Source organism: Nerophis ophidion, linkage group LG25 (assembly GCF_033978795.1).
Source record: "Nerophis ophidion isolate RoL-2023_Sa linkage group LG25, RoL_Noph_v1.0, whole genome shotgun sequence".
Taxonomy (NCBI): Eukaryota; Metazoa; Chordata; class Actinopteri; order Syngnathiformes; family Syngnathidae; genus Nerophis; species Nerophis ophidion.
This window is the reverse complement of record NC_084635.1, coordinates 20059287-20084836: the sequence shown is the minus strand read 5'-3', so window position 1 is coordinate 20084836 and position 25550 is coordinate 20059287. Positions and strand designations below refer to the sequence as shown.

At 42.6% G+C, this 25550-nt stretch overlaps 1 protein-coding gene across 1 annotated transcript in view; it reads left to right on the top strand.

Moving 5' to 3' along the window:
• igdcc3 (immunoglobulin superfamily, DCC subclass, member 3) overlaps nt 1-25550 on the top strand; it is a 287501-nt gene that overhangs the window by 38724 nt on the left and 223227 nt on the right. The window contains exon 2 of the mRNA XM_061887046.1: nt 3591-3896. Coding sequence (XP_061743030.1) covers nt 3591-3896 — 306 coding nt within the window. The remainder of the gene's footprint in view (nt 1-3590; nt 3897-25550) is intronic.

Here is a 25550-nt window from a genome sequence, read left to right as displayed (position 1 = left end):
ACTCTTCACTGGGCGGAGGCTCTTGCTGTGACTGACTCCCCTGCAGATGGCATCAGCTATGGCCTTCAGGACCTGGTCATGTCGCCAGCGGTACCGCCCTTCACCCAGGGCTTTTGGACAACAGCTTAGGATGTGCTCCAAGGTTCCTCTCCTCTGGCAGAGGGGGCACCCTGGTGTCTCCACCTTTCCCCAGGTGAAGAGGTTGGATGGACTTGGCAGCACATCGTAGACCGCCTGGATCAAGAACTTTATTCGATGGGGTTCGGCTTTCCAGAGCTCGGTCCATGTGACCTTACGCTCTGATACTTGTTCCCATCTCGTCCAGGCGCCCTGTTGCCGCATTCCCGCCATCTGGCAGGCTCGCCTTTCCTCAACTTCTGCTCGCACTTCCTCGAGGATCAGTGACCTCTTCTCTTTCCCCTGCGCCTTATCATAGCGAGGTGTTCTTCTGCTACCTAAGCCAGATCTCCCCTGTGCCACTGTTCCCACCAAAACCTTTTGCCGTAGCCTTGCCTCTGCAACATCCACAGCCTCGACAGCTCTCCACTTCCGCCCCGTCCTGACTTCAATCCCAGCCTGTGCAACCTTTGGGTCACTGGACTCCCGATACTGTAGGAGCTCCCTGGACCGTGTCACCATGAACTCCTCGCTCAGGCTGCTGATGGGGAGCTTCAGTTTGTTGTTATGCCCGTATAGAGCAATGCTGCTCAGGCTTCGCGGCAGTCCTAGCCACCTGCGCAGGAACCTACTGACCCTCATCTCAAAGCCTTCCACCGTTGAAATGGGGACTTCGTACACCATGAGGGGCCAGAGGATCCGAGGGAGAATCCCGTGCTGGTAAATCCAGGCCTTGAACTTGCCAGGAAGGCCAGACTTATCCACCACGGTCAGCCAGGTCTCCAGGTCTTGGTTGGTCGATCTTGTGGAGGCTGCGTCTCTCAGGCTGCAATTAAACACCTTTCCCAAGCTCTTCACAGGTTCCTCGGTGAGTGATGGTATTTTGGTGGTGCCAAGTGAGAAGCAGAACTTGCCAGTAACCTTTCCTTTCTTTAGCACTAGGACCCTCGACTTGGCCGGCTTGAAGTTCATGCGAGCCCAGGAAATCACCTCCTGAAGGCCATTCAAGATCCACCTGCAACCTGGGACGGATGTAATGGTCACTGTCAGGTCGTCCATGAAGGCTCGGATGGGTGGCTGCCGGACTCCAGACCTGGAGAGGGGACCTCTGCACTGAACTTCCGCAGACTTCACCAGCATGTTCATGGCGAGCGCAAAGAGGATGACTGAGATCGTACAGCCAGTGATGATCCCCTTTTCAAGCCTGTGCCAGTCGGAGGTCGTTTTTCCGGAGGAGACTCTTAGATGGAAGTTGGCATAGTAGTCCAGAATGAGGTCTCTGAACTTCTTTGGAATGTGATGCCGATTCAGTGCCTCTTCGACCAGCTTGTGGGGTATGGATCCATAGGCATTTTCGAGGTCCAGCCACAGAACAGCCAGGTCCCCCTTATTCTCCCTGGCTTCCCTGATGAGCTGAGTGACCACGCCTGTGTGCTCCAGACATCCAGATACCTCTGGGATCCCTCCTTTCTGGACCGATGTATCAATGTAGGAGTTCTTCAGGAGGTAGTCTGTCAGTCGCCTGGCCATGAGGCTGAAGAAGATCTTCCCTTCAACACTCAGCAACGAGATGGTTCGGAACTGATTGATGTTCTTAGACTTCTCCTCCTTTGGGATCCACACACCCTCTGCCTGTCTCCACTGGTCTGCTACCTTGCCCCTCCTCCAGATCACCTTCAAGATTCTCCAGAGTCTGTGGAGTAGTCTTGGACAGTTCTTATAGACCTTATAAGGTACTCCACTGGGCCCTGGAGCAGAGCTCGTCCTTGCCCTGCGGACCACCTCCTGGATTTCCTTCCAGCCGGGCTCTTTCCCATCGAAGTCAAGCGTTGGTGTTGGTGGATTGATCAAGGACCTGCAGGGGCCTAGGTCTTGTTCTCTGCATCCATCGCTGTAAATTTGCTTGAGGTGGTGGTCGACCTCAGCTTTGGAGCAGGCCAGTCTACCGCTTCGCTTCTGTCCTAGCAGCTGTTTTGTGACTCCAAAGGGATTCGCCAGAAAGGCAGCTCTCCTCCTGGACCTTTCCTTCCTCCTCCTCCTATGCCACTCCGCTCTCCTCAAGGTTATTAGCTTCTTGCGGATTATACAACGTAGTTCCGCAAGAGGCCCCCTATCCTCTTCACGTGCAACCTTGAACTGCTGTCTTAAACACTTCAGTTCCTGCCTGAGCTGATGGATTTTACTCGCTCTATTGTTCATGATGTAGGGGGGCTTCGCTGCCCGCTTCTCCTCAAGTCCAAACCTCTCTGCAGCGAGGCTGATGATGATCGTGGTCATCGTCTTGAGGCGTCGATCAGCGTCCCCTTTGGCTGTTGTTTCCAAGATGGTATTAGCATCTTCATCAAACTGGAGCCACTCTTTCTCCTTGCTAGCTTGGGGCCACTTTACCCGACGATGTTCTGATGTCCTGTGTGCTTCTGGTGGTTGCATCACCTGGAGGCTCCGGGCACTGTGGGGTGACTCCGGGCCTGGCTCCTCCTGCGTCTCACCAGGCGTAGTTCCTGTGCGCTGTGATTCTACCACCTAATATAATATAACAATTGTGACGATTGCGTGGCATCGTGATGCGGGTTCGTTCTCTTGGATGCAGTCGGGCTCGGACATAGCGTGAAGGTAAGAGTAAAATGATTTGTTAATAAATAAAAACAGAATTAGTCAAAACGAACAGAACTAGCATGGGAGCTAGAAAAAAACAAAAAAGCTAGCATGGGAGCTAGAGAAATAACAAAAGACTTAGCGTGGAAGCTAGCTGGTTGCGAACAGGAATACAGGCTCAGAATCAGAGTCGTCCACAAACTAGGAAGCAAGGCTGAATGAACGGAAAAGGCAGGCTTAAATAAGGACAGCAATCAGAAAACAGGAGCGCGTCAAAAGCAAGGGGCAGGTTAAATTAATGCGTATCTATGGTGAGAGACTAAACAAGGACGTACAACCAGGAACCGAAAGAGTCCAATACAAACAGAAAACACAAAAAGACTCAAAAACCTAAATCAAAATATGACCCGGGCAGCGGATCATAACATAAATAAATGAATATGTGTATGTATACATATATGTATGTGTATATATGTATGTAACATATGTATATATGTTTATATATGTATGTATTTATACATATGTATATGTATAAAGTGAATATGAGTGTGTGTATATATACATATATATATACATATATATATATATATATATTTATATATAAATCACATAAAAATCTCCTGATGATTGAAGGAACCCCTCATGAAACAGTTCTGTAGAGACGATGTAGTCTCGTGATTTTTCCCACACCTATATATATATATATATATATATATAGAATTAACTTTTTTTTACTTGCGCTGCCACAAATAAAAGCACATATTGGAAACATTGCAGTGGCAAAAAAAAAAGAAAGTTTCACCTCGAGCTATTGCAGTTTGTCTCTTTTAGTCAGGCTACTCAAAAAACAACTTTGTGATCTATGTGTGTTCCTGCAGGTGTGTCATCCGATGCAGAGCTCTCCTTCACCCTGGAGCCCAGTGACATCATCGCGGTGCAGCAGCAGCCCCTCATGCTCCACTGCCAGGTGAACGGCATCCCCCCTATCACAACACAATGGAGGCACAACGGCGTTCTTTTAACTCAGGACCAGTGTCACACCACCTTCATCAACGGCTCCCTCCTAATTGGCCACTTCCTGAAGACCAAGTCTGACAACTCGTCTGATGAAGGCGACTACGAGTGTGTGGCCCAGAATTCTTTTGGGTTGGTAGTGAGCCGAAAGGCGCGGATACAAGCAGCCAGTAAGTCTTTTTGTCTTATTACTTATTACTCAAGTTTTGATTTGCCATATATATATATATATATATATATATATATATATATATATATATATATATATATAACTCTGGAAAGTTGAAAAAGCTAGTCCAAGAGGCTGCTCAATTGTCGGATTTATTGTGTCCTGAATTACATTTTTGTATTTTGTGATATATCCTCTTGACAGTCTTCTACAGTGTATATATATATTTTTTTTTTCATAACAGCACTATTTTGACAATTTAATTAATTTAAGATTCTGACACAATAAATGAATAATCAACTCAAGCACTAACAGACCCAAAATATAACATTTGAGTATTTATTGAGGAACATTTAAACATAACCAGGTTTAATGTACAGTAGTAAGGGGATTCATACAGCCTCATTCATTGCAATGTACCTGACACATGAAACGTGACACATTGGGGGGACTGCACTCTCTACTCTAACGGCCAGTAGTGTTGAATATCTTCACATGTGTTTTGTGGCATTTCCGACTTCTACCACAGCGTTGCTTTGTCGAGTGTCACTTTTCTTAATTTCCAGCAGACTGCATTGCAAAATGATTAGTCCCTGCCCCTCTTCCTCTCACGTGAGATCCTTCTAGGATTTGGGCCATATGAATTAGTGTAAGTGCATAACGTAGACATTATGCAATCATCAGATTAAGTGGGATTTACAGGTCTATGTGCCTGCCAAATTATATATACAGAGTACATTTTAATTCAAATACCGTATTTTTCGGACTACAAGTCACAGTTTTTTTCATAGTTTGGCCGGGGGTGCGACATATACTCCGGAGCGACCTATGTGTGAAATTATTAACACATTACCGAAAAATATTAAATAATATTATTTAGCTCATTCGCGGAAGAGACGAAGAAAGTGCCAGCAATCGTCACACACACGTCAACCAATAAAAATATGTTTTTTTCCTTCTCTATTATGCATTTTCAACCGGTGCGACGTATACTCCAGATCGATTTATAATCCGAAAAATACGGTACTGTTTTGATCACATTTTAGCCTAATACCAGGCTTTGTGGTATCCTGGTGCATCAAAATAGACAAGCTATGAAGTAAGTAATTTACATATTTTAATATGGTTGTAATGGGTTATCTGATGCTCACCTACTGTACTGCTGCTTCCTGCCAACATAGTATTACCGAGCTGTCATGCGGAGGGTCTCAGTGCTGCTTTGTTTGCCTCAATGTTCTGCTTGAAGCAACACTGCTGCTCAAAAGCTTGCAATAATCATATCAAGTTTTAAACTGGCCAATTAACGACTGAATAAGGTGGAAAAACCATGGTCATTTTTTTTTGCATTGGGATGTATCAGCTCATGTATTACACTAAAATAGTGGACAGACTCTACAGTTCTTAATCACTGGTAAAAATGAAGAGTTTAGTATTCTTTTAAATGAAATAATTCAATATACCTACATGTATGAGAACCTCAAATGACCTTTATGCGCAAATAAATATGAATCTTGTTTTCCTCCCTCCTCCCTGCGGCACCCCCTGAAGATAAGCTTCAGATATGTTTTTTTTTTTTGCCTGTTAGAGATAAGATGTTTGTGAACAAGAACACTGAAAAACTTGCGAGTCGTTGTTTTCAACCTGTTCTATCTCACACATCTCAATCAATTAGACTATTGTGAAAAAAAGTAATTTGATTCCAGGAGTTTCATTAAGACAAAGAGACCAATTAAAAAGGATTATGAAGTTTTTGCAGTTATTTTTCGATTAGAACATGAACCAGTACTTTGCAATATATAACTATTTGACTTTTAATTTTATTTTTTTCAATTTTTTTACCTTTCAACTATAAGGATGAAGATTATAGAACACAATATTTCTTGTTCGCTGTTTGTCATGAAAGGGGACCAACCATGATTTTGATCTTTGTATTGGGTATGCTTTGGTTTAAATTTTGCTTGAACTTGGTCCACAGTCAAATTTATAAGCCGTATCTTCAATCTGCATACAAGATGTTTTGTTTATGGAAACGTTCCCACATTATAATTGGAACAGTCCACGACAACACCCCCATAAAAATATCAGAATTTATCTTTTAAAAATGTAAACTGTTAAATATGTATCTTGAAGAGTAACGACATTTTTTTCCAGTCACCTTCAAATCCTGCCCTTTTTCATTGTTAATGATATTGTTGTTTAAATGTATGTGTACATCAACCTGTCTAGGGACTAAAGGCGGAAATACATTTTTGGTTAACATATAAACATATATATATATATATATATACATATATATGTATGTATGTATGTATGTATATATATATATGTATAAACATATGTATGTATATATATATATATATATATGTATATGTGTGTGTGTATGTATGTGTATATGTATACATATGTGTAGACGTATATGTATATATATACATATATATCTATATATAATATATAATGTGTATATATATATTTATGTATGTATAGATATATACATATATATATATAATGTATATATATATCTCTGCATTTGACCCATCACTCTTGATCACCCTCCGGGAGGTGAGGGGAGCAGTGAGCAAATGTGTATATATATATATATATATATATATATATATATATATATATATATATATATATATATATATATATATATATATGTATATGTGTGTATATATATATATATGTATATGTATATATATATATATATATATGCATATATATATGTGTGTATATATATGTATATATATATGTATATATATATATATGTATATATATATATGTATGTGCACATATATATATATATATATATATATATATACATATATATATATATATATATACATATATATATTTACACACACACACACACATATATATATATATATATATATATATATATATGTATGTATGTATGTATATAACTCAAAATTAATCGCGATATCACATATAAATACAATTTTTCATCATTAATAATCGTTCCCCCGACGCCTCATATTTAAGTTTCAACACGATGAACAGACAATTAATATAGGTTAATTAATTGTATTTTAAACATTATGCGGAAGTGGAAGAAACAAGAAACAATGTTGACAAGTTCGATCTTTAGCGGTCTTGCTCAGCAAAGGGAAAGAATCCTTGCCGATAAAGCGTGCCCAAGAAGGACCCTTTATGTACATCCTCCTCACTGTGATGTCACATGGTACACACAACGATCAGGGGCATCCAAAAAGCCGGTGTGCAAGCTCAAACCTGAATGCATTAACCCCTAGGATTTGACGCATTGACATTGTTTAATCTGAGTCGCCAACATTATACATTAAAACATATTTATAAGTCAGAAAAAACAAAAATCATTACAGGCCCCCTTTAAGGGGTAACCATGGGTTCTGCAGCCATACCGCTGGAGCAGTTTGAGTGAAATTGTGTGCCTTCATCTGTAAAATGTGTGCTAATCTTCTGAGCCCCAGAGTTTGAGTAAGTGATTAGCAGACAAAGATCCCTAACTAGTGTTTGTTAATGCCGACGTCCTCTTTGTGGTTCCAGAGGTAATTTGCAGCGTTACACACTTTGCTACAACAGAGCTCTAACTTGTACCACTGCGATGCAATGTCTGCTGTGATTACCGAATCCTCTTTATAGCCCTCCTGGTGGATGAAGCATCCGTCTTACTCCACACTACCTCCTATCCATAAATTTGACTTTTTATTAGCTTGACAGCCATTTGTGTGAGCTCCCAGTCAGGGGTTGGTGTAGGACGGACTCCCCGTAGCTCCTTTAAATCGCCATACAGCTCAGGAAACCCTTTTTTCCCCCCACTAAATGCTATCTCTTTGATGGTAAATTACACTGGCCTCCCTCCAGCTTGATCTCAAATTCTAGGCCCGTTCTCATTAGTTTAGACTGGGGATGCTTTTCATCATTTGAATGAATGACAAGCCCGGTACAGTGGACGTCCCCCCTCCCCCACTGGACACCAGCGTCACCAGGCAACTCACCACAAGATCCCCCTCCCCAGTTACGAAATAGCTTTTAGTATCAACTGAAATGACTTTCTTTTGTATGTTTGCCTGGAATTAATTGGAAAGAGTCAATGCTTTTTAGGGCCTGACTTTAGACCAAGGGTCGGCAACCCACGGCTCCGGAGCCGCATGCGGCTCTTTGATCTCTCCGATGTGGCTCAGCTGCTAAATTGCCGACCCAAACGTGTGCAGAGATTGTAATGCCTTTAACCTCCTCTACATGTCGTCGCGCCCGCTTTTACACCACGCGATCTGCGTGCCGACTGATCACATTTAATATCCAGCCTCTGTTAACACACGAAAGCTACTGCAACGCATACTTAGTCAACTGCCATGAGGGTTGTAAACAACTTTAACACTGTTACTAATATGCGCCACACTGTGAATACACACCAAACAAGAATGACAAACTAATTTCGGGAGAACATCGGCACTGTAACACAACATAAACACAAAAGAACAAATACCCAGAACCCCATACGTCACTAACTCTTCTGAGCTGCATTATACACCCCCGCTAGCACCAAACCCCGCCCCCCCAACCCCGCCCATCTTAATCGACGCATGGAGGGGGTGGGTGGATTTGGTGCTAGTGGGGGTGTATGATGTAGTCCGGAAGAGTAGGGATGCATGGGATTCTGGGTATTTGTTCTTTTGTGTTTAGGTTTTTTATATATATATATACATATATATATATATATACATATATCTATATTTATATATATATATATTTTTATATATATATATATATATATACATATACATATATATATATATATATATATATATATATATATATATATATGTATATATATATATATATATATATATGTATATATATATATATATATATATGTATATATATATATATATACTTCCCTCTGGCAAGGGTATTGAGGTAAAAAACATTTGCGGTTGCTTGAAAAAAGCTTTAGAATTTCCTCTGTATTGTTAGTGGTAAATTAATATTTATATTATAGCAGTAAAATATAATACATTTTCAAATGATGTCTCTGACTGTACAGAAAACTATGGTACTAGTTTGGCACCTGAAATTACGTTTTCCGGTTGATGAACAAAGTTTTCCAGTTCGAAGTTAAGTATCTTGTCTTTGCAGTCTATCCAACCATCCATCCATTTCCTACTGCTGGTCCCTTTGCAGTCTATTCAATTGAATATGTTAAAAAAGGATTTGCAAATCATTGTATTCTGTTTTTATTCACGATCTACACCAGGGGTCACCAACTTTTTTGAAACCAAGAGCTACTTCTTGGGTACTGATTAATGCGAAGGACTACCAGTTTGATACACACTTAAATAAATTGCCAGAAATAGCCAATTTGCTCAATTTACCTGTAATAAATAAATCTATATATATAAAAAAATTGGTATTTCTGTCTGTCATTCCGTCGTACATTTTTTTTCCTTTTACGCAAGGTTTTTTGTAGAGAATAAATGATGAAAAAAACACTTAATTGAACAGTTTAAAAGAGGAGAAAACATGAAAAAAATGGAAATAAAATTTTGACACTTTAAAATTCAAATTTCAACCAAAAAAAAATGAATAGAAAAACTAGCTAATTCGAATCTTTTTGAAAAAAAAAAAAAAAAAATTATGAAACATCATTAGTAATTTTTCCTGATTAAGATTAATTTTAGAATTTTGATGGCATGTTTTAAATAGGTTAAAATCCAATCTGCACTTTTTTAGAATATATAACAAATTGGACCAAGCTATATTTCTAACAAAGACAAATCATTATTTCTTCTAGATTTTCCAGAACATGTTTTTTTTAAAGAAATTCAAAACACTTTGAAATAAGATTTACATTTCATTTGACAGATTTTCTAGATTTGCCAGAATATTTTTGGGGAATTTTAATAATAATAAGTTTGAAGAAATATTTCACAAATATTCTTTGTTGAAAAAACAGAAGCTAAAATGAAGAATTAAATTAAAATGTATTTATTATTCTTTACAATAATGAAAAAAAAATACTTGAACATTGATTTAAATTGTCAGGAAAGAAGAGGAAGGAATTTAAAAGGTAAAAAGATATTTGTGTTTAAAAATCCTAAAATAATTTTTAAGGTTGTATTGTTTTCTCTAAAATTGTGTTTCTGAAAGTGATAACAAGCAAAGTAAACAAATTAATTAATTTATTTAAACAAGTGAACACCAAGTCTTTAAAATATTTTTTGTGTATTTTCAAATTATATTTGAGTTTTGTCTCTCTTAGATTTAAAAATGTCGAGCAAAGAGGAACCAGCTTGCTAGTAAATAAATAACATTTAAAAAATAGAGGCAGCTCACTGGTAAGTGCTGCTATTTGAGTTATTTGTAGAACTGGCCAACGGGCTACTCATCTGGTCCTTACGGGCTACCTGGTGCCCGCGGGTCTACACAATGTGCCAACTTCACTGGTTTTGTGTTTTGTACATTAATTCGTGTTGATGTCTAATCAGCTCAATATCGGTATCGGGCAATACTGAAGGCTGTAATATGGGTATTGTATTGGAAGTAAAAAGTAGTCCGGGTACATCGCTACCAAAAACAATAACACGCTGCAGAGGTTTTTCAGGAGGATTTGCTACAACAAAGAGTCATGACCATTACGATAAATCATAAATGATACCATTCATCGATGCATGTATTATGTATGATATTTTTCAAGAGCCCACAGGCCAGCGGTGTTACAACTTCATTCTTGCTGATAGCTCCCACCCTTCAATTCCAAAATGTGTGTTTTACTGCGGCTATAACTGCAGACTTGTGAGTGAGACCTACATGAAAAAAGAGAAGGTAGTAAAGGATGAAATAGGAGAGGATGCTCGTAAAATTGCCTCCGTTTGTTCTCCCATGCCTCGGCTCAGTGTAAATGAAACTTATGTCATACATATATATATATATATATATATATCTATATAGGTGTGTTCGGCACGCCAACAGTCGATGGGAACAAAGTGTGCAGCATTTGTGGAAGATGTAATGTTGCAGCGTACAGAAGGAGTACTTTCAACACAAACTGCAGGTAGTGAGAGTGATTTATGGAGCGCCCGTTTCTACATGTGTGTTCGTGCAGCTCCGGTGTCAATGCGAGCTGACCATTACCCTTCGACCTTCCTGTTCCAACCCCTTTCATGGCTTCCCGCTGCGGTGAACGGCCAAGCGCCATCCCCACCTCTCCTCGCAGCTCCCTTTGTTCTTTGATGCAAGACGCGCCATTGCTCCGCCCGCTTTCTACGCCCGCTCCTCCCTGCTCGCTGGCCATGAAGGGACTCGCAGCTCCTCGAATGGATTAGCCGACCTAATGCCTTATAAGCTTGTTTTGACATTTAAACGTAAAGAGGCTTTAATCCTTGAAACTCAAGTAAAATATCAAGGTGAAATAGTAGATCCAGCCACAAGTTATATCCATTCTGTTATAATAAATAAATAAATGGGTTGTACTTGTATAGCGCTTTTCTACCTTCAAGGTACTCAAAGCGCTTTGACACTACTTCCACATTTACCCATTCACACACACATTCACACACTGATGGAGGGAGCTGCCATGCAAGGCGCCAACCAGCACCCATCAGGAGCAAGGGTGAAGTGTCTTGCTCAGGACACAACGGACGTGACGAGGTTGGTACTAGGTGGGATTTGAACCAGGGACCCTCGGGTTGCGCACGGCCACTCTTCCACTGCGCCACGCCGTCTGTTCTTTTGATTTGGGCCATTTTACCGAATCTCTGCATTTGCTTATTTAGTACCGTATTTTTCGGATTGTAAGTCGCAGCTTTTTTTCATAGTTTGGCCGGGGGTGCGACATATACTCCGGAGCGACTTATGTGTGAAATTATTAACACATTACCGTAAAATATAAAATAATATCATGTATCTCATTCGCGGAAGAGACCAATGGCAACGTCTCTGTCGCTTTCGCTCATTTGCCGCTTTTCCACTAATGCAGGGGTAGGCAACCCAAAACATTGAAAGACCAATTTTGGACCCAAATAACACAACGCTGTCAAGTGCCATTCATATAAAACTTGCGGGCCGCACTAACATTAAACTTTCATATTAAGCTGGGGGCTGCAAAATTTAGTCTTGCGGGCCGCATTTGGCCCCTGGGCCGCATGTCTGAGAACCCTAGGTTAGAGTGTGTGCCCTGAGATCGGTAGGTCGTGATTTCAGTCATACCAAAGACTATTAAAAATGGGACCCATTTGATCTCTGCTTGACACTCAGCATCAAGGGTTGGATTTGGGGGTTAAATAACTAAAAAATAATTCCCGGTCGCGGCCACCGCTGCTGATCACTGCTCCCCTCACCTTCCAGGGGGTGATCAAGGGTGATGGGTCAAATGCAGAGAATAATTTCGCCACACCTAGTGTGTGTGTGTGACAATTATTGGTATTTTAACTTTTTTACTTAATATCAAGTACATTTATATCAAGAATCCTCCCTGTAGGATGAGTGATAGTTAAATATGCTTCACTTCACACCACAACACCCCGAAGATGTGACTTTGGACGTGTTAAAATGGTCTGAAATTGACAAAGCCAAGACAAGATTAAACTATGAAGAATGATCAACCATTTAGACGACCGCCTTAACTTTGAACACATGACTCACATGTGAATGAAGGAGATACTTAATCAACAACCATACATGTCACACTAAGGGTGGTCGTATGAACAACGCCAACAAACATTTTCACCGCAACACAACATAAACACTACAGAACAAATTCCCAGAATTCTCTGCAGCAGCACCAACTCTTCCAGGACGCTACAATATAAACAAACGCCATTGATGGATCTACACCTAAGGTCCACTGTGATGATACCAAGTACAATAGTGTATCTAGTCAACACAACTCTGATTATATCAATATTTTTTAGCACCACACAATCTTCTTTTTTAAAAATTGTATTTATATTATGTTTATAAACTCAGGAAATATGTCCCTGGACACATGAGGACTTTGAATATGACCAGTGTATGATCCTGTAACGACTTGGTATCGGATTAATACCCAAATTTGTGGTATTGTCCAAAACTAATGTAGAGTATCTAACAACAGAATAATAATTGATTATTCCATTTTAACAGAAGTGTAGATAGAACATGTTGAAACCGAAAAAAAGCAGATAATAGCAGTAAATGAACAAGTAGATTAATAATTAATTTTCTACCACTTGTCCTTAATAAATTTGACAAAATAATAGAATTACAAATGATACTATGTTACTGCATATGTCAGCAGCTAAATTAGGAGCCTTTGTTTGCTAACTTACTACTAAAAGACAAGTTGTTTTATAAGTTTACTATTTTGTTTAAGGAAAAACTTGCAATAAGAAAAATATGTTTAATGTTCCGTAAAAATTTTTGTTAAAGTAAAGCCAATATTGCAATTTTTTGTGGTCCCCTTTATTTAAAAAAGTATCAAAATACATTTTAGTACCGATACAGGAACCAAAATATTGTTTTTTGACAACACTTGTGTGTACTAAAACTAGGGTTGTAAATCTCTTTGTGATGGATGATTCCAAATCCATCTACATACATGGGTTACGATGCTATTCAAAAACAGAACGATATCGAGTATGAAAGATTTGATTGTATGGACAAATTATTTCTTTCACCACAAAGGAACATAACCGTTCCTTCCATACGCTCCTTCTCATATCAGAGGCTAAATAGTTGGGACCTTGGCACAAAGCACTCAGACGAGATCCGTCCAATCTAAGTCTCTGAGCACGAACTGATGGAATCTACTGGGATGAGAGGCCAAACGTCTTCGAAGACAAACTTTACAGTCAACTGATCAGTTGAATGCCATGAGAATAACATGCAACGGTCTCCCTCTCCATGTGAGACAGACCCATTCTTTTCCCACTTTTAAGACTCTTCTTAAAATCCAAATCTCCCGGAACAACCATTCTCCCAAATTTCTCCCAATTTCCACCCGGACAACAGCATTGGGGGCATGCCTTTTAAGACACTGCCTTTAGCGTCCTTTACAACCTGTCGTCACGTCCGCTTTCCCTCCATACAAACAGCGTGCCGACCTAGTCAAATAATATGTACGGCTTTTACACACATAAGTGAATGCATGCATACTTAATCAACAGCCATACAGCTCACACTGAGGGTGGCCGTATAAACAACTTTAACACTGTTACAAATATGTGACATACTGTGAACCCACACCAAACAAGAATGACAAACACATTTCGGGAGAACATCCGCTCTGTAACGCAACATAAACACAACAGAAGAAATATCCAGAACCCCTTGCAGCACTATGTCTTCCGGAACGCCACAATATACACCCCCACTAACACCAAACGCCGCCCCCTCCAATCCCACCCTATCTCCCGAATTCGGAGGTCTCAAGGTTGGCAAGTATGTGTTAGATGCATCACAATTCGGACATAGACACTATTTAGTAAGCGTCAGTAATCGATAATCGTTTTTTTTTTGTACGTAAAGTAATACAGACAGTTCTAAAATATGTCTGACTGCACCGCGCCGCCACACCGAGAGAGATCTGACCAGCTCCTTTATTTTACAGCACTTATGTTCCAGTTTTACACACATTTGCATTGATTTAATAAATGTGGACATTTATTTAACTATGTCTTATTACAAATGCACAGGATTTTTTTGTAAAGTTGGAAATAATAAACGTTTATTTAGTGAAACCCAAAAAAATTTAAAACTTCATCAATATACATATATTAAAGATGCATCGATAATTTATTTTAAATCAAATCGTAGTTCCGAAATCATAATCGTAATCGGACCACGAGTCGAATTTTAGGAAGCAGGGTTTCCAGTGTTCAATGTAGTTTCAAATAATTTTTTAAAAATGTATTAATTAAAAACGGTATGCAATTACAAACCCTGTTTCCATATGAGTTGGGAAATTGTGTTAGATGTAAATATAAACGGAATACAATGATTTGCAAATCCTTTTCAACCCATATTCAATTGAATGCTCTACAAAGACAAGATATTTGATGTTCAAACTCAGAACCTTTATTTTTTTTTTCAAATAATAATTAACTTAAAATTTCATGGCTGCAACACGTGCCAAAGTAGTTGGGAAAGGGCATGTTCACCACTGTGTTACATCACCTTTTCCTTTAACAATGTTGGGATGTCGCATGGCTGCAGTTGTGTGACCTCAAGTATGCAAAAATCCAGGAGAGCAGAAAGCCGGTAAGATGATTTTAATTTCATCAAAGTAAAAGATATAAACAGAAAGCAGTCTTGCATGGAGATGTTCCCAACATGGTTTTAACTTCGAGCACTGAGGAGTGCTCGAGTGAAACATAAATAGACCTGTTGATTGACCGCAGCTGAGGACCGCTGCCAATCAACGGCGAGTGTGACAAAAACAGTGCTCAGCGGAGTAAACAGGAAGTATGACAAAATAAGAGCACTGAACAGGAAACAAAGTACAAAACACGAAAAACTATCAGAAAGTAAGTGACAGATCGTTACAGGACCTCCCCCTCAAGGAACAGATACCAGATGTTCCCTGGAAAAGAAAAATGGAAAAAAATGTCCACAAAGTAAGGGAGGATGGAAGGAGGATTTGGTGGAAGGTCGCCAAACCTCGTGTCCCCGCAGCCAGCGAGGGAAAGTCAGGTGGCGACGGCGCGTAGAGCGCCGCTGGAACTGGCGGGGCGGGCGGCCACGGAACAGCCACATCATTGGCCGAAAAAGAGGCGAGTGCATCCCGCGAGGAGGACGCCCAGGGCACGGCCACATCCGCGGCTGACGTGGAGGCGGGCGCGCTGAAGCAGGCCCGGAGACAGCAGACAAAGCGGCGGGGGCTGCAGCCAAAACAGATACCTCTGCAGGAGGCGGCTGAGGAGCCGATGTTGGTGCCGGCGTGGAAGCGGCAGACGTCATCAACGGCGTGGAAGCGGCAGACGTCATCAACGGCGTGGAAGCGGCAGACGTCATCAACGGCGTGGAAGCGGCAGACGTCATCAACGGCGTGGAAGCGGCAGACGTCATCAACGGCGTGGAAGCGGCAGACGTCATCGGCGGCGTGAAAGCGGCAGACGTCATCGGCGGCGTGAAAGCGGCAGACGTCATCGGCGGCGTGAAAGCGGCAGACGTCATCGGCGGCGTGAAAGCGGCAGACGTCATCGGCGGCGTGAAAGCGGCAGACGTCATCGGCGGCGTGAAAGCGGCAGACGTCATCGGCGGCGTGAAAGCGGCAGACGTCATCGGCGGCGTGAAAGCGGCAGACGTCATCGGCGGCGTGAAAGCGGCAGACGTCATCGGCGGCGTGAAAGCGGCAGACGTCATCGGCGGCGTGAAAGCGGCAGACGTCATCGGCGGCGTGAAAGCGGCAGACGTCATCGGCGGCGTGAAAGCGGCAGACGTCATCGGCGGCGTGAAAGCGTCAGACGTCATCGGCGGCGTGAAAGCGGCAGACGTCATCAACGGCGTGGAAGCAACAGACGTCATCGGCGGCGTTGAAGCGGCAGGCGTCATCGGAGGCGTGATTGTTGCAGATGTCATCGGCGGCGTGAAAGCGGCAGATGACGCCGGGCGAGGAGCAGCAAATGCTGGCCGAGGAATAGCGGATGCCGGCGGTGACGAAGCCCGGCGTGGTGCTGCTCTTGGCGGCGTTGGGGCTCGGCGTGGAGCCGGCGTTGGGGCTCGGCGTGGAGCCGGCGTTGGGGCTCGGCGTGGAGCCGGCGTTGGGGCTCGGCGTGGAGCCGGCGTTGGGGCTCGGCGTGGAGCCGGCGTTGGGGCTCGGCGTGGAGCCGGCGTTGGGGCTCGGCGTGGAGCCGGCGTTGGGGCTCGGCGTGGAGCCGGCGTTGGGGCTCGGCGTGGAGCCGGCGTTGGGGCTAGGCGTGGAGCCGGCGTTGGGGCTAGGCGTGGAGCCGGCGTTGGAGCTGTGCGAAAGCCCGCTAGGGACGTAGATGTCTCCGTGGAAGGAGACGCTGGCGGGGATGACAGCGGTGTGTGCCTGGCTGCACCGCAGTGTATAGTGGGCCCCCCTCCACTAGGTGGCTGCCAGACACCGTTCACACATGCGGGAAAACGTGCCTGCTCGTCGGAGTCCCCCGGTGCGAAAACCAGGGACGGGCGGGAGGGGACCAGGAGGAGGGACGAAGACACGTCCCGTGCCAAGTCCCAGCAGGAGGACAAAAGCGACCTCACTGTGGGCTCCACTGGAGCTCTCGGCGGACCAAAAAAGAGAGCGGGAGCTGGCAAAAAGAGCAGCCGGGGAGCAGCCGCTGGAAGCTGCGTAGGAGCAGGGAGAAGCAGCTCAGCAGACGACGGGAAGGATGGCGGCGGCGGACGTGCCGGTCGGAGAGCCGCAGTCGGCGACGGAGCCGCAGGAGCCGCGAGACGTGAAGGAGGAGGCGGGCGCGCCGGTCGGTGAGCCGTAGCCGGCAGCGTTGCCGAGAGGAAGGATGGCGGCGGAGGACGCGCCGGTCGGAGAGCCGTAGCCGGTAGCGTTGCCGCGGGAGCCGCGAGGCATGCAGGAAGTGGCGGACGTGCTGGTCGGAGAGCCGTAGCCAGCCGTTGAGCCGAGAGGAAAGATGGCGGCGGGGGACGCGCCGGTCGGAGAGCCGAAGCCGGTGGCGTTGCCGCGGGGAGAGGGTCCGCGTCTGTAGGCTGGGACCGCACAAACCTGGCCTTCAAGTCCTCCAGGAATTGTGCGGTCCAGAACGTCGGCTGAGGATTGCCGACAGGGATTCTCGCGAGGTCACAATCTTCTGGCTCGAAGTTACTGTTGGGATGTCGCATGGCTGCAGTTGTGTGACCTCAAGTATGCAAAAATCCAGGAGAGCAGAAAGCCGGTAAGATGATTTTAATTTCATCAAAGTAAAAGATATAAACAGAAAGCAGTCTTGCATGGAGATGTTCCCAACATGGTTTTAACTTCGAGCACTGAGGAGTGCTCGAGTGAAACATAAATAGACCTGTTGATTGACCGCAGCTGAGGACCGCTGCCAATCAACGGCGAGTGTGACAAAAACAGTGCTCAGCGGAGTAAACAGGAAGTATGACAAAATAAGAGCACTGAACAGGAAACAAAGTACAAAACACGAAAAACTATCAGAAAGTAAGTGACAGATCGTTACAAACAACACTCAATAAACGTTTGGGAACAGAGGGGTGGAAGAGGGGTTAGTGCGTCTGCCTCACAATACGAAGGTCCTGAGTAATCGTGGGTTCAATCCCGGGCTCGGGCTCTTTCTATGTGGGATTTGCATGTTCTCCCCGTGACTGCGTGGGTTCCCTCCGGGTACTCCGGCTTCCTCCCACTTCCAAATATCATGCACCTGAGAATAGGTGGATTGGCAACACTAAATTGGCCCTCGTGTGTGAATGTGAGTGTGAATGTTGTCTGTCTAATCTGTTTTGGCCCTGCGATGAGATGGCGACTTGTCCAGGGTGTACCCCACCTTTAGCCTGATTGTAGCTGAGATAGGCGCCAGGGCCCCCCGCGACCCCAAAGGGAATAAGCGGTACAAAATGGATGGATGGATGTTTTTATACCCAATCATGGCACCCACCTGTTCCCAATTAGCCTGCACACCTGTGGGATGTTCCAAATAAGTGTTTGATGAGCATTCCTCAACTTTATCAGTATCTATTGCCACCTTTCCCAACTTCTTTGTCACATGTTGCCGGCATCAAATTCTAAAATTAATGATTATTTCCCCCCCCCCAAAAATGTTTATCAGTTTGAACATCAAATATGTTGTCTTTGTAGCATATTCAACTGAATATGGGTTGAAAACAATTTGCAAATCATAGTATTCCGTTTATATTTACATCTAACACTATTTCCCAACTCATATGGAAACGGGTTTTGTAGGTCAATCTGCATGACATTTTTCTTGATAAAAACTTACACATTACAGTTAATTTCATCATGCATTTTTAAATTCTATTTCCTGAAACATGTATAAATAAATACAAAAATAAATGGCATAGACTCATGCCATTACTTAGTTCAGGCAAGTTGATTTCGGGCCCATTGATTTTGATCTCACTGAATCCTGCGTGTTAAATTGCTTAGGTTTAACTCTTTGTCATACATTTCATACATTTGCATTCTTGTCGTGCAGTACAGTATGACTGGAGGACCTGGTCTCTGACTGCTCCGAGCCGTTCCTGGCATGTGTGCTTATGCCAAGGCAGTATTCCCTCCTGCTGTGCGGTCAGCACCTCTCCATCTGTATGCCATTGTGTCAGAGGGAGTCAGGCAACATGGGAGTTTTATCTGTACCCAGGAGCTTTGACCTCTTCTGTGTAATTACACACACTTCCAAGTAATTACTGATGGGGCTGAATGCCATGTGTTTGACTTGAAGAACGTTGGGGAAACCATGTTAGATGTAATATTTCTTAATTTGTACTTGACAATTTGCCTCTGCAAGGGCATGGCAGCTGGATTGAAAGCATGTAGTGACATTTTTTTATGGAAACAAAATAGTGGGGCTAATCCTCTGTTGTGACATTGCAACCAAATTTGCACAAGGAAATGTATTTTCTATAGGCTTTACATTTAATACTTTGCATTTGTGGTTAGTCAATAAAAACAGTTGAACAAACACAATTGTATTGCCTCTAGTTGCACTCTTTTGGATCTATCCATCCATCCATCTTCTTCCGCTTATCCGAGGTCAGGTCGCGGGGGCAGCAGCCTAAGTAGGGAAGCCCAGACTTCCCTCCCCCCAGCCACGTTGTCTTGCTCTTCCTGGGGGATCCCGAGACGTTCCCAGGCCAGCCGGGAGACATAGTCTTCCCAACGTGTCCTGGGTCTTCCCCGTGGCCTCCTACCAGTTGGAGGTGCCCTAAACACCTCCCTAGGGAAGCGTTCGGGTGGCATCCTGACCAGATGCCCGAACCACCTCATCTGGCTCCTCTCGATGTGGAGGAGCAGCGGTTTTACTTTGAGTTCCTCCCGGATGGCAGACCTTTTCCCCCTATCTCTAAGGGAGAGCCCCGCCACTCATTTCGGCCGCTTGTACCCGTGATCTTATCCTTTTGGTCATGCCCCAAAGCTCATGACCATAGGTGAGGATGGGAACGTAGATCGACCGGTAAATTGAGAGCTCTGGCTTCCGGCTCAGCTCCTTCTTCACCACAATGGATCGGTACAAGGTCCGCATTACTGAAGACGCCGCACCGATCCGCCTGTCGATCTCACGATCCACTCTTCCCTCACTCGTGAATAAGACTCCTAGGTACTTGAACTCCTCCACTTGGGGCAGGGTCTCCTCCCCAACTCGGAGATGGCACCTCACCCTTTTCCGGGCGTGAACCATGGACTCATACTTGGAGGTGCTGATTCTCATTCCGGTAGCTTCACACTCGGCTGCGAACCGATCCAGTGAGAGCTGAAGATCCCGGCCAGATGAAGACATCAGGACCACATCATCTGCAAAAAGCAGAGACCTAATCCCACGGCCACCAAACCGGAACCCCTCAACGCCTTGACTGCGTCTAGAAATTCTGTCCATAAAAGTTATGAACAGAATCGGTGACAAAGGACAGCCTTGGCGGAGTCCAAACCTCACTGGAAATGTGTTCGACTTACTACCGGCAACGCGGACCAAGCTCTGACACTGATCGTACAGGGAGCGGACCGCCACAATCAGACAGTCTGATACCCCATACTCTCTGAGCACTCCCCACTGGACTTCCCGAGGGACACGGTCAAATGCCTTCTCCAAGTCCACAAAGCACATGTAGACTGGTTGGGCAAACTCCCATGCACCCTCAAGAACCCTGCCGAGAGTATAGAGCTGGTCCACAGTTCTACGACCAGGACGAAAACCACACTGTTCCTCCTGAATCCGAGGTTCGACTATCCGGCGTAGCCTCCTCTCCAGTACACCTGAATAAACCTTACTGGGGAGGCTGAGGAGTGTGATCCCACGATAGTTGGAACACACCCTTTGGTCCACCTTCTTAAAGAGAGGAACCTTCACCCCGGTCTGCCAGTCCAGAGGTACCACCCCCAATGTCCATGAGATGCTGCAGAGTCTTGTCAACCAAGACAGCCCCACAGCATCCAGAGCCTTAAGAAACTCTGGGCGGATCTCATCCACACCTGGGGCTTTGGATCTACTAGTCGTCAAATTTATTTATTAAATTTGATTCAAATTTCCTTTTTATTTGTTATATTTCTTCATTATCGATTACCGTATTTTTCGGATTATAAGACACTGTTTTTTTCATAGTTTGGCCAGGGGTGTGACATATACTCCGGAGCGACTTATGTGTGAAATTATCAACACATTACCGTAAAATATTAAATAATAAGATTTATCTCATTCGCGGAAGAGACAAAGAAAATGTCAGCAATCGTCACATATACGTCAACCAATAAGGATTAGTCGGTGTCAGAGTTTGTTGGTGACGAACCCCAAGATGCAGAGAAGGCAGCAGGCATTGCCCTGGAAAACATGATTTAATTCAACACTAACACAAAACCAAACAAAACGGTACAAACAAAAGGCTTGCACGACGCGGAGAACAAACTTGGCTATGAACAAAAACACTTACTGTGACACGAAGGAACTATGGCATGAGCAGAGTGAACAAAAGTAGACACAGCTACAACGATATGTAATAATGACATTGACAGGTAGTGGTGACATCGACACGATACGGCACAACAATAATCCAGCACTGACTGGAGGACAAAGCAGGTAAAAATAGGAGCGGGTTGATTGACACTAGGTGTGGCCAGGTGCCAATCAGCCGCATCTGAGGGGAAACAGCGCCCAGGGAGAAAAACAGGAAACAGACAAAATAAGAGCGCTGACAGGAAATAAACACCGGAAACAAAGACACATGCAGAGGATTGCGACGTATATATGTTTTTTCCTTCTTTATTATGCATTTTCAGCCGGTGTGACGTATACTCCGGAGCGATTTATAATCTGAAAAATCCGATACATGCCTGGTAGTATATTATAAAGTATCTCAGTCTTTCTTCACTATCTTTATTGTATAAAACGGTTATCTGACCTTATTTTTTCCCAACACACAAATGCAATACAGCAAAGATTTTTCTTTGTTTGCACATTTTAACACCAAAAAGTTAAAAAGTGAACAAACCAGAGTTTTATCAGTTCATTCCTTTGCTGAGTTACTTCTTGGACTGGATATCTATGTCACGTCTATGGGATCATGTTTTGTTTTGGTCATGTTTGGTTTTGTTTTTTGGACAATCAGTTCCTTTATTTTGCACCTCCTGTTTTGTTTTGTTACCATAGCAACTCATTAGTTTTCACCTTGTCCTCATGTCAAGCCCCTGTCCTCATGCCTCACACCTGTTTGCACTAATCACCTGTATTATTTAAACCTGTGGTTGCCAGGTGGTCAGCCTGGTGACTTTACCTCAACTTCCTTCATGCCGTGCCATGCCTGTTTTATCATTCTGTCCATGCCACGTAAGTTTTTTATGTCACAGTTAATGAGTTTTGATTTTGTTTTGTCCATAGTCATACCATATTGCTAGTTTTTGTTTCATAGCCAAGTTTTGTACTTCCGCCCTCGTGTTCACCTTTTGTTTGCTTCCTTTGTTTGTAGTTTGTTCGTAAAATAAATAAACATGTACCTTCATTCACGCCTTGCTCGTGCCAACTTTCGTTTGCATCGGAAAAACAAACCATCCCATAGTCCAAGTCCAAATCTCATTTACCTTTCCAAAAGGTAAAATATTTATGATTGGTTTAATCCAACACGTACTATAAACAAATATATCCCTTTTTATGTCTGTTTCGTATATAACGATTAAAGGCAGCCTTTTGCATGTTATAGATTCAGAATATCGTTAGGTGCCTTAATTTATTCTAACATGACTGCCAACTGAATCGAATCACAGCCTTACGAATCTTAATTAAATTGAATCGCGATGAGGTGAGAGCTTCCCATCTCTAATTTTTAATAGCTATAAAAACTTAATAATCTTAATAAAAAATGTATCTTTGTAGGATTTTTTTTCTCACAACGATTATGAAGACTTTGTTTATTTTTTATATTTTTATAATTAATAATAATTTAAAAAATATATATAAAAAAATTAACAATTTCTTGGGAATTAGGAATTTATTCAAAATTGTAATAAAAATATTCATCATTCGTATGTGATTTTTTTTTTAATAGGAAACCCTAGTAGAAGTTTAACAAAACTATTAAAATCAACATTGATAGATTTCACCACCAGGGGTGCTAATGAGATCTCTATTATTTGCTTTTTTTAATGCGCTTAAGGCCAATGACAAACAAGTCACAGATCGCTCCTGTGCCGCACTTTGGGCAACCCAGCTGTAGAAGTTAACTGTTAATGGCCACTATAGTCTTAGTACTGTAGTGTATTTGTTCATCCTATGGTCACAGGTTGTCTTATGCCAGCACCGGAAGTCATTAAATCAGCTGTTCACCTGACAGGTGTTTTAGGGCATGAAAAGGGAAGTCCTTCTTTTGCTCCCGTCTTGTTTAATCATACATTGCTGCCTTTGCACCGGTCAATATTTACTTTTGTATGCACATTAAATCAACAAAAATCCTGACTTTGGAGCAATGTTCACGGACTATAGTATTTGGCTCTCTATTAGATGCAATGGTTTTTCCTGCATTGGGACCAGAATTTTCACCGGTCCTCATATGGAAGGTATTTTTTCCGAGACACACACACACACACACACACACACACACACACACACACACACACACACACACACACACGCACACACACACCAACTACAGTTGAAAAAATAGCTACTAGCAGTTTTTACAAGGAATACTTACTCACCCTTACTTAAGTAATTATTTTGATGACTACTTTTAACATTATTTGAGCCATTCTAAAGTATCAAAATTAACGGTACTCTTACATGAGTGCCATTTTTGGGTACTCTACCCACCTGTGGATATAGCTAAAGAAAAAGTTGACTCTTCATTAAGTCTTTCACAATGCCTCTATTTAGAATTGGGGCTCCGTTTTGGAATTCAAGTTCAGTGTTGGCATTGGACCCTAGTCTCAAATGCAAGAGGGACTTGGTTAATGAAACGAGTGTTGGTCCCTGCCTCTGGACCACCCTTGCTATTCTAAAAAAAAAAACACATATAAAAAGGGGGCCTAAAATTCCTTTGGCCTCCTTTCAATGCTCATGGGAGGAATTCTTCATTAATAGAGGTTAGAGGTGAAAAGAGGGAGAGTAAAGGCCAAGTCATTGGCTGAACAATGCCGTCTAAAAGCTTGCGCTTCCTCTACAATGGGCGCTAAATTGCAGGAATTGTAGTCTTTTTGGATGTATTTGGACTTCTCCCATGTAATGGCTTTGCAATGGGCCTCACCTTTGCTTGGTATTCACTGAAGGTTTGTATACAGTCGTCCCTTGTTCTTCAAAACTAATTTGTTCCAGGCCTGGCTGTGGTAAAAGCATTTCTGCAAAGTAGGATTATTATTGATTAATCAAATATTTTTATAGCTGGAGCATATATAAGCTGTTTAAAATCTTCCAAAAATGTTTTGAACATAATTAAAGCCCTCTTAATATTAGATAACCCTCATGCAGTCCCCTTTGCACTTATTTCACCCATTATAGTAGCCTGGAGTAGTCATGACTTGGTCTATGGTGTGGTTTGTTTTCCCGGGGTGCAAAGCAACTGGATCGGACACGATGTGAAGGTAACGACATATTTTAATCTTAACTCAAAAAAGGAACAAACAAAAGGCGCTCACAGAGGAGGTACAAAAGCTTGGCTATGAAACAAAACTTACTACAGCATAAACTACGGACATGAAACAAGACTTGCAAACTATGGCATGAATAAAAAAAACTTACGGGGAATGATAAAAGAGCATGGATCATCAGCATGGAGCAAGGGTGTGTAGAGGATGATGTCACCAGGCTGACTGCCTGGCAACTACAGGCTTAAATGCTGTGGTGCATGAGTCCAAATGAACCAGGTGCGTGACATGACATGACAAAACAAACAAGAGTGCGCAAAAACAGGGACTAATGGAGTCAAGAACAAAACAGAACATAACTAAACAGACATGATCACAAAGACATGACAGGAGTGGGTTCCATTATACATTGGAGTACTCCTCCGTACAAACACATGGCCAGTATGTGGAAACACTGTCACACTGTCAAAAGTTCGTACATCCACACGCACATTCACTGTACAAACATATATATATATATATATATATATATATATATATATATATATATATATATATATATACATATATACATACATATATATATATATATATATATGTATGTTTGTACTGTACATATACATTCACTGTACAAACATACATATACACATACTGTACATATACAAGTACATATACGCACATACACTTATGCATTCAATCACGTTCTATCAAACATATATTAACGTTGTTACCCTACGGGAAACTGGGTAACACATGGTTCACTGACAAAGCTTAACCTATTGTTACATAACAATCTACAAGGTTAATATAGTTAGCTTCTTTTTCTTGCCCTTCATTTATCTGCTTTCTTTTGTATTTCAAATTATCATTATATTTATGTACTGCCTTGTTACAGGCTGTGTTAGGAAACAGTTAAGGTATGTAAATTAAAATATACAGAAT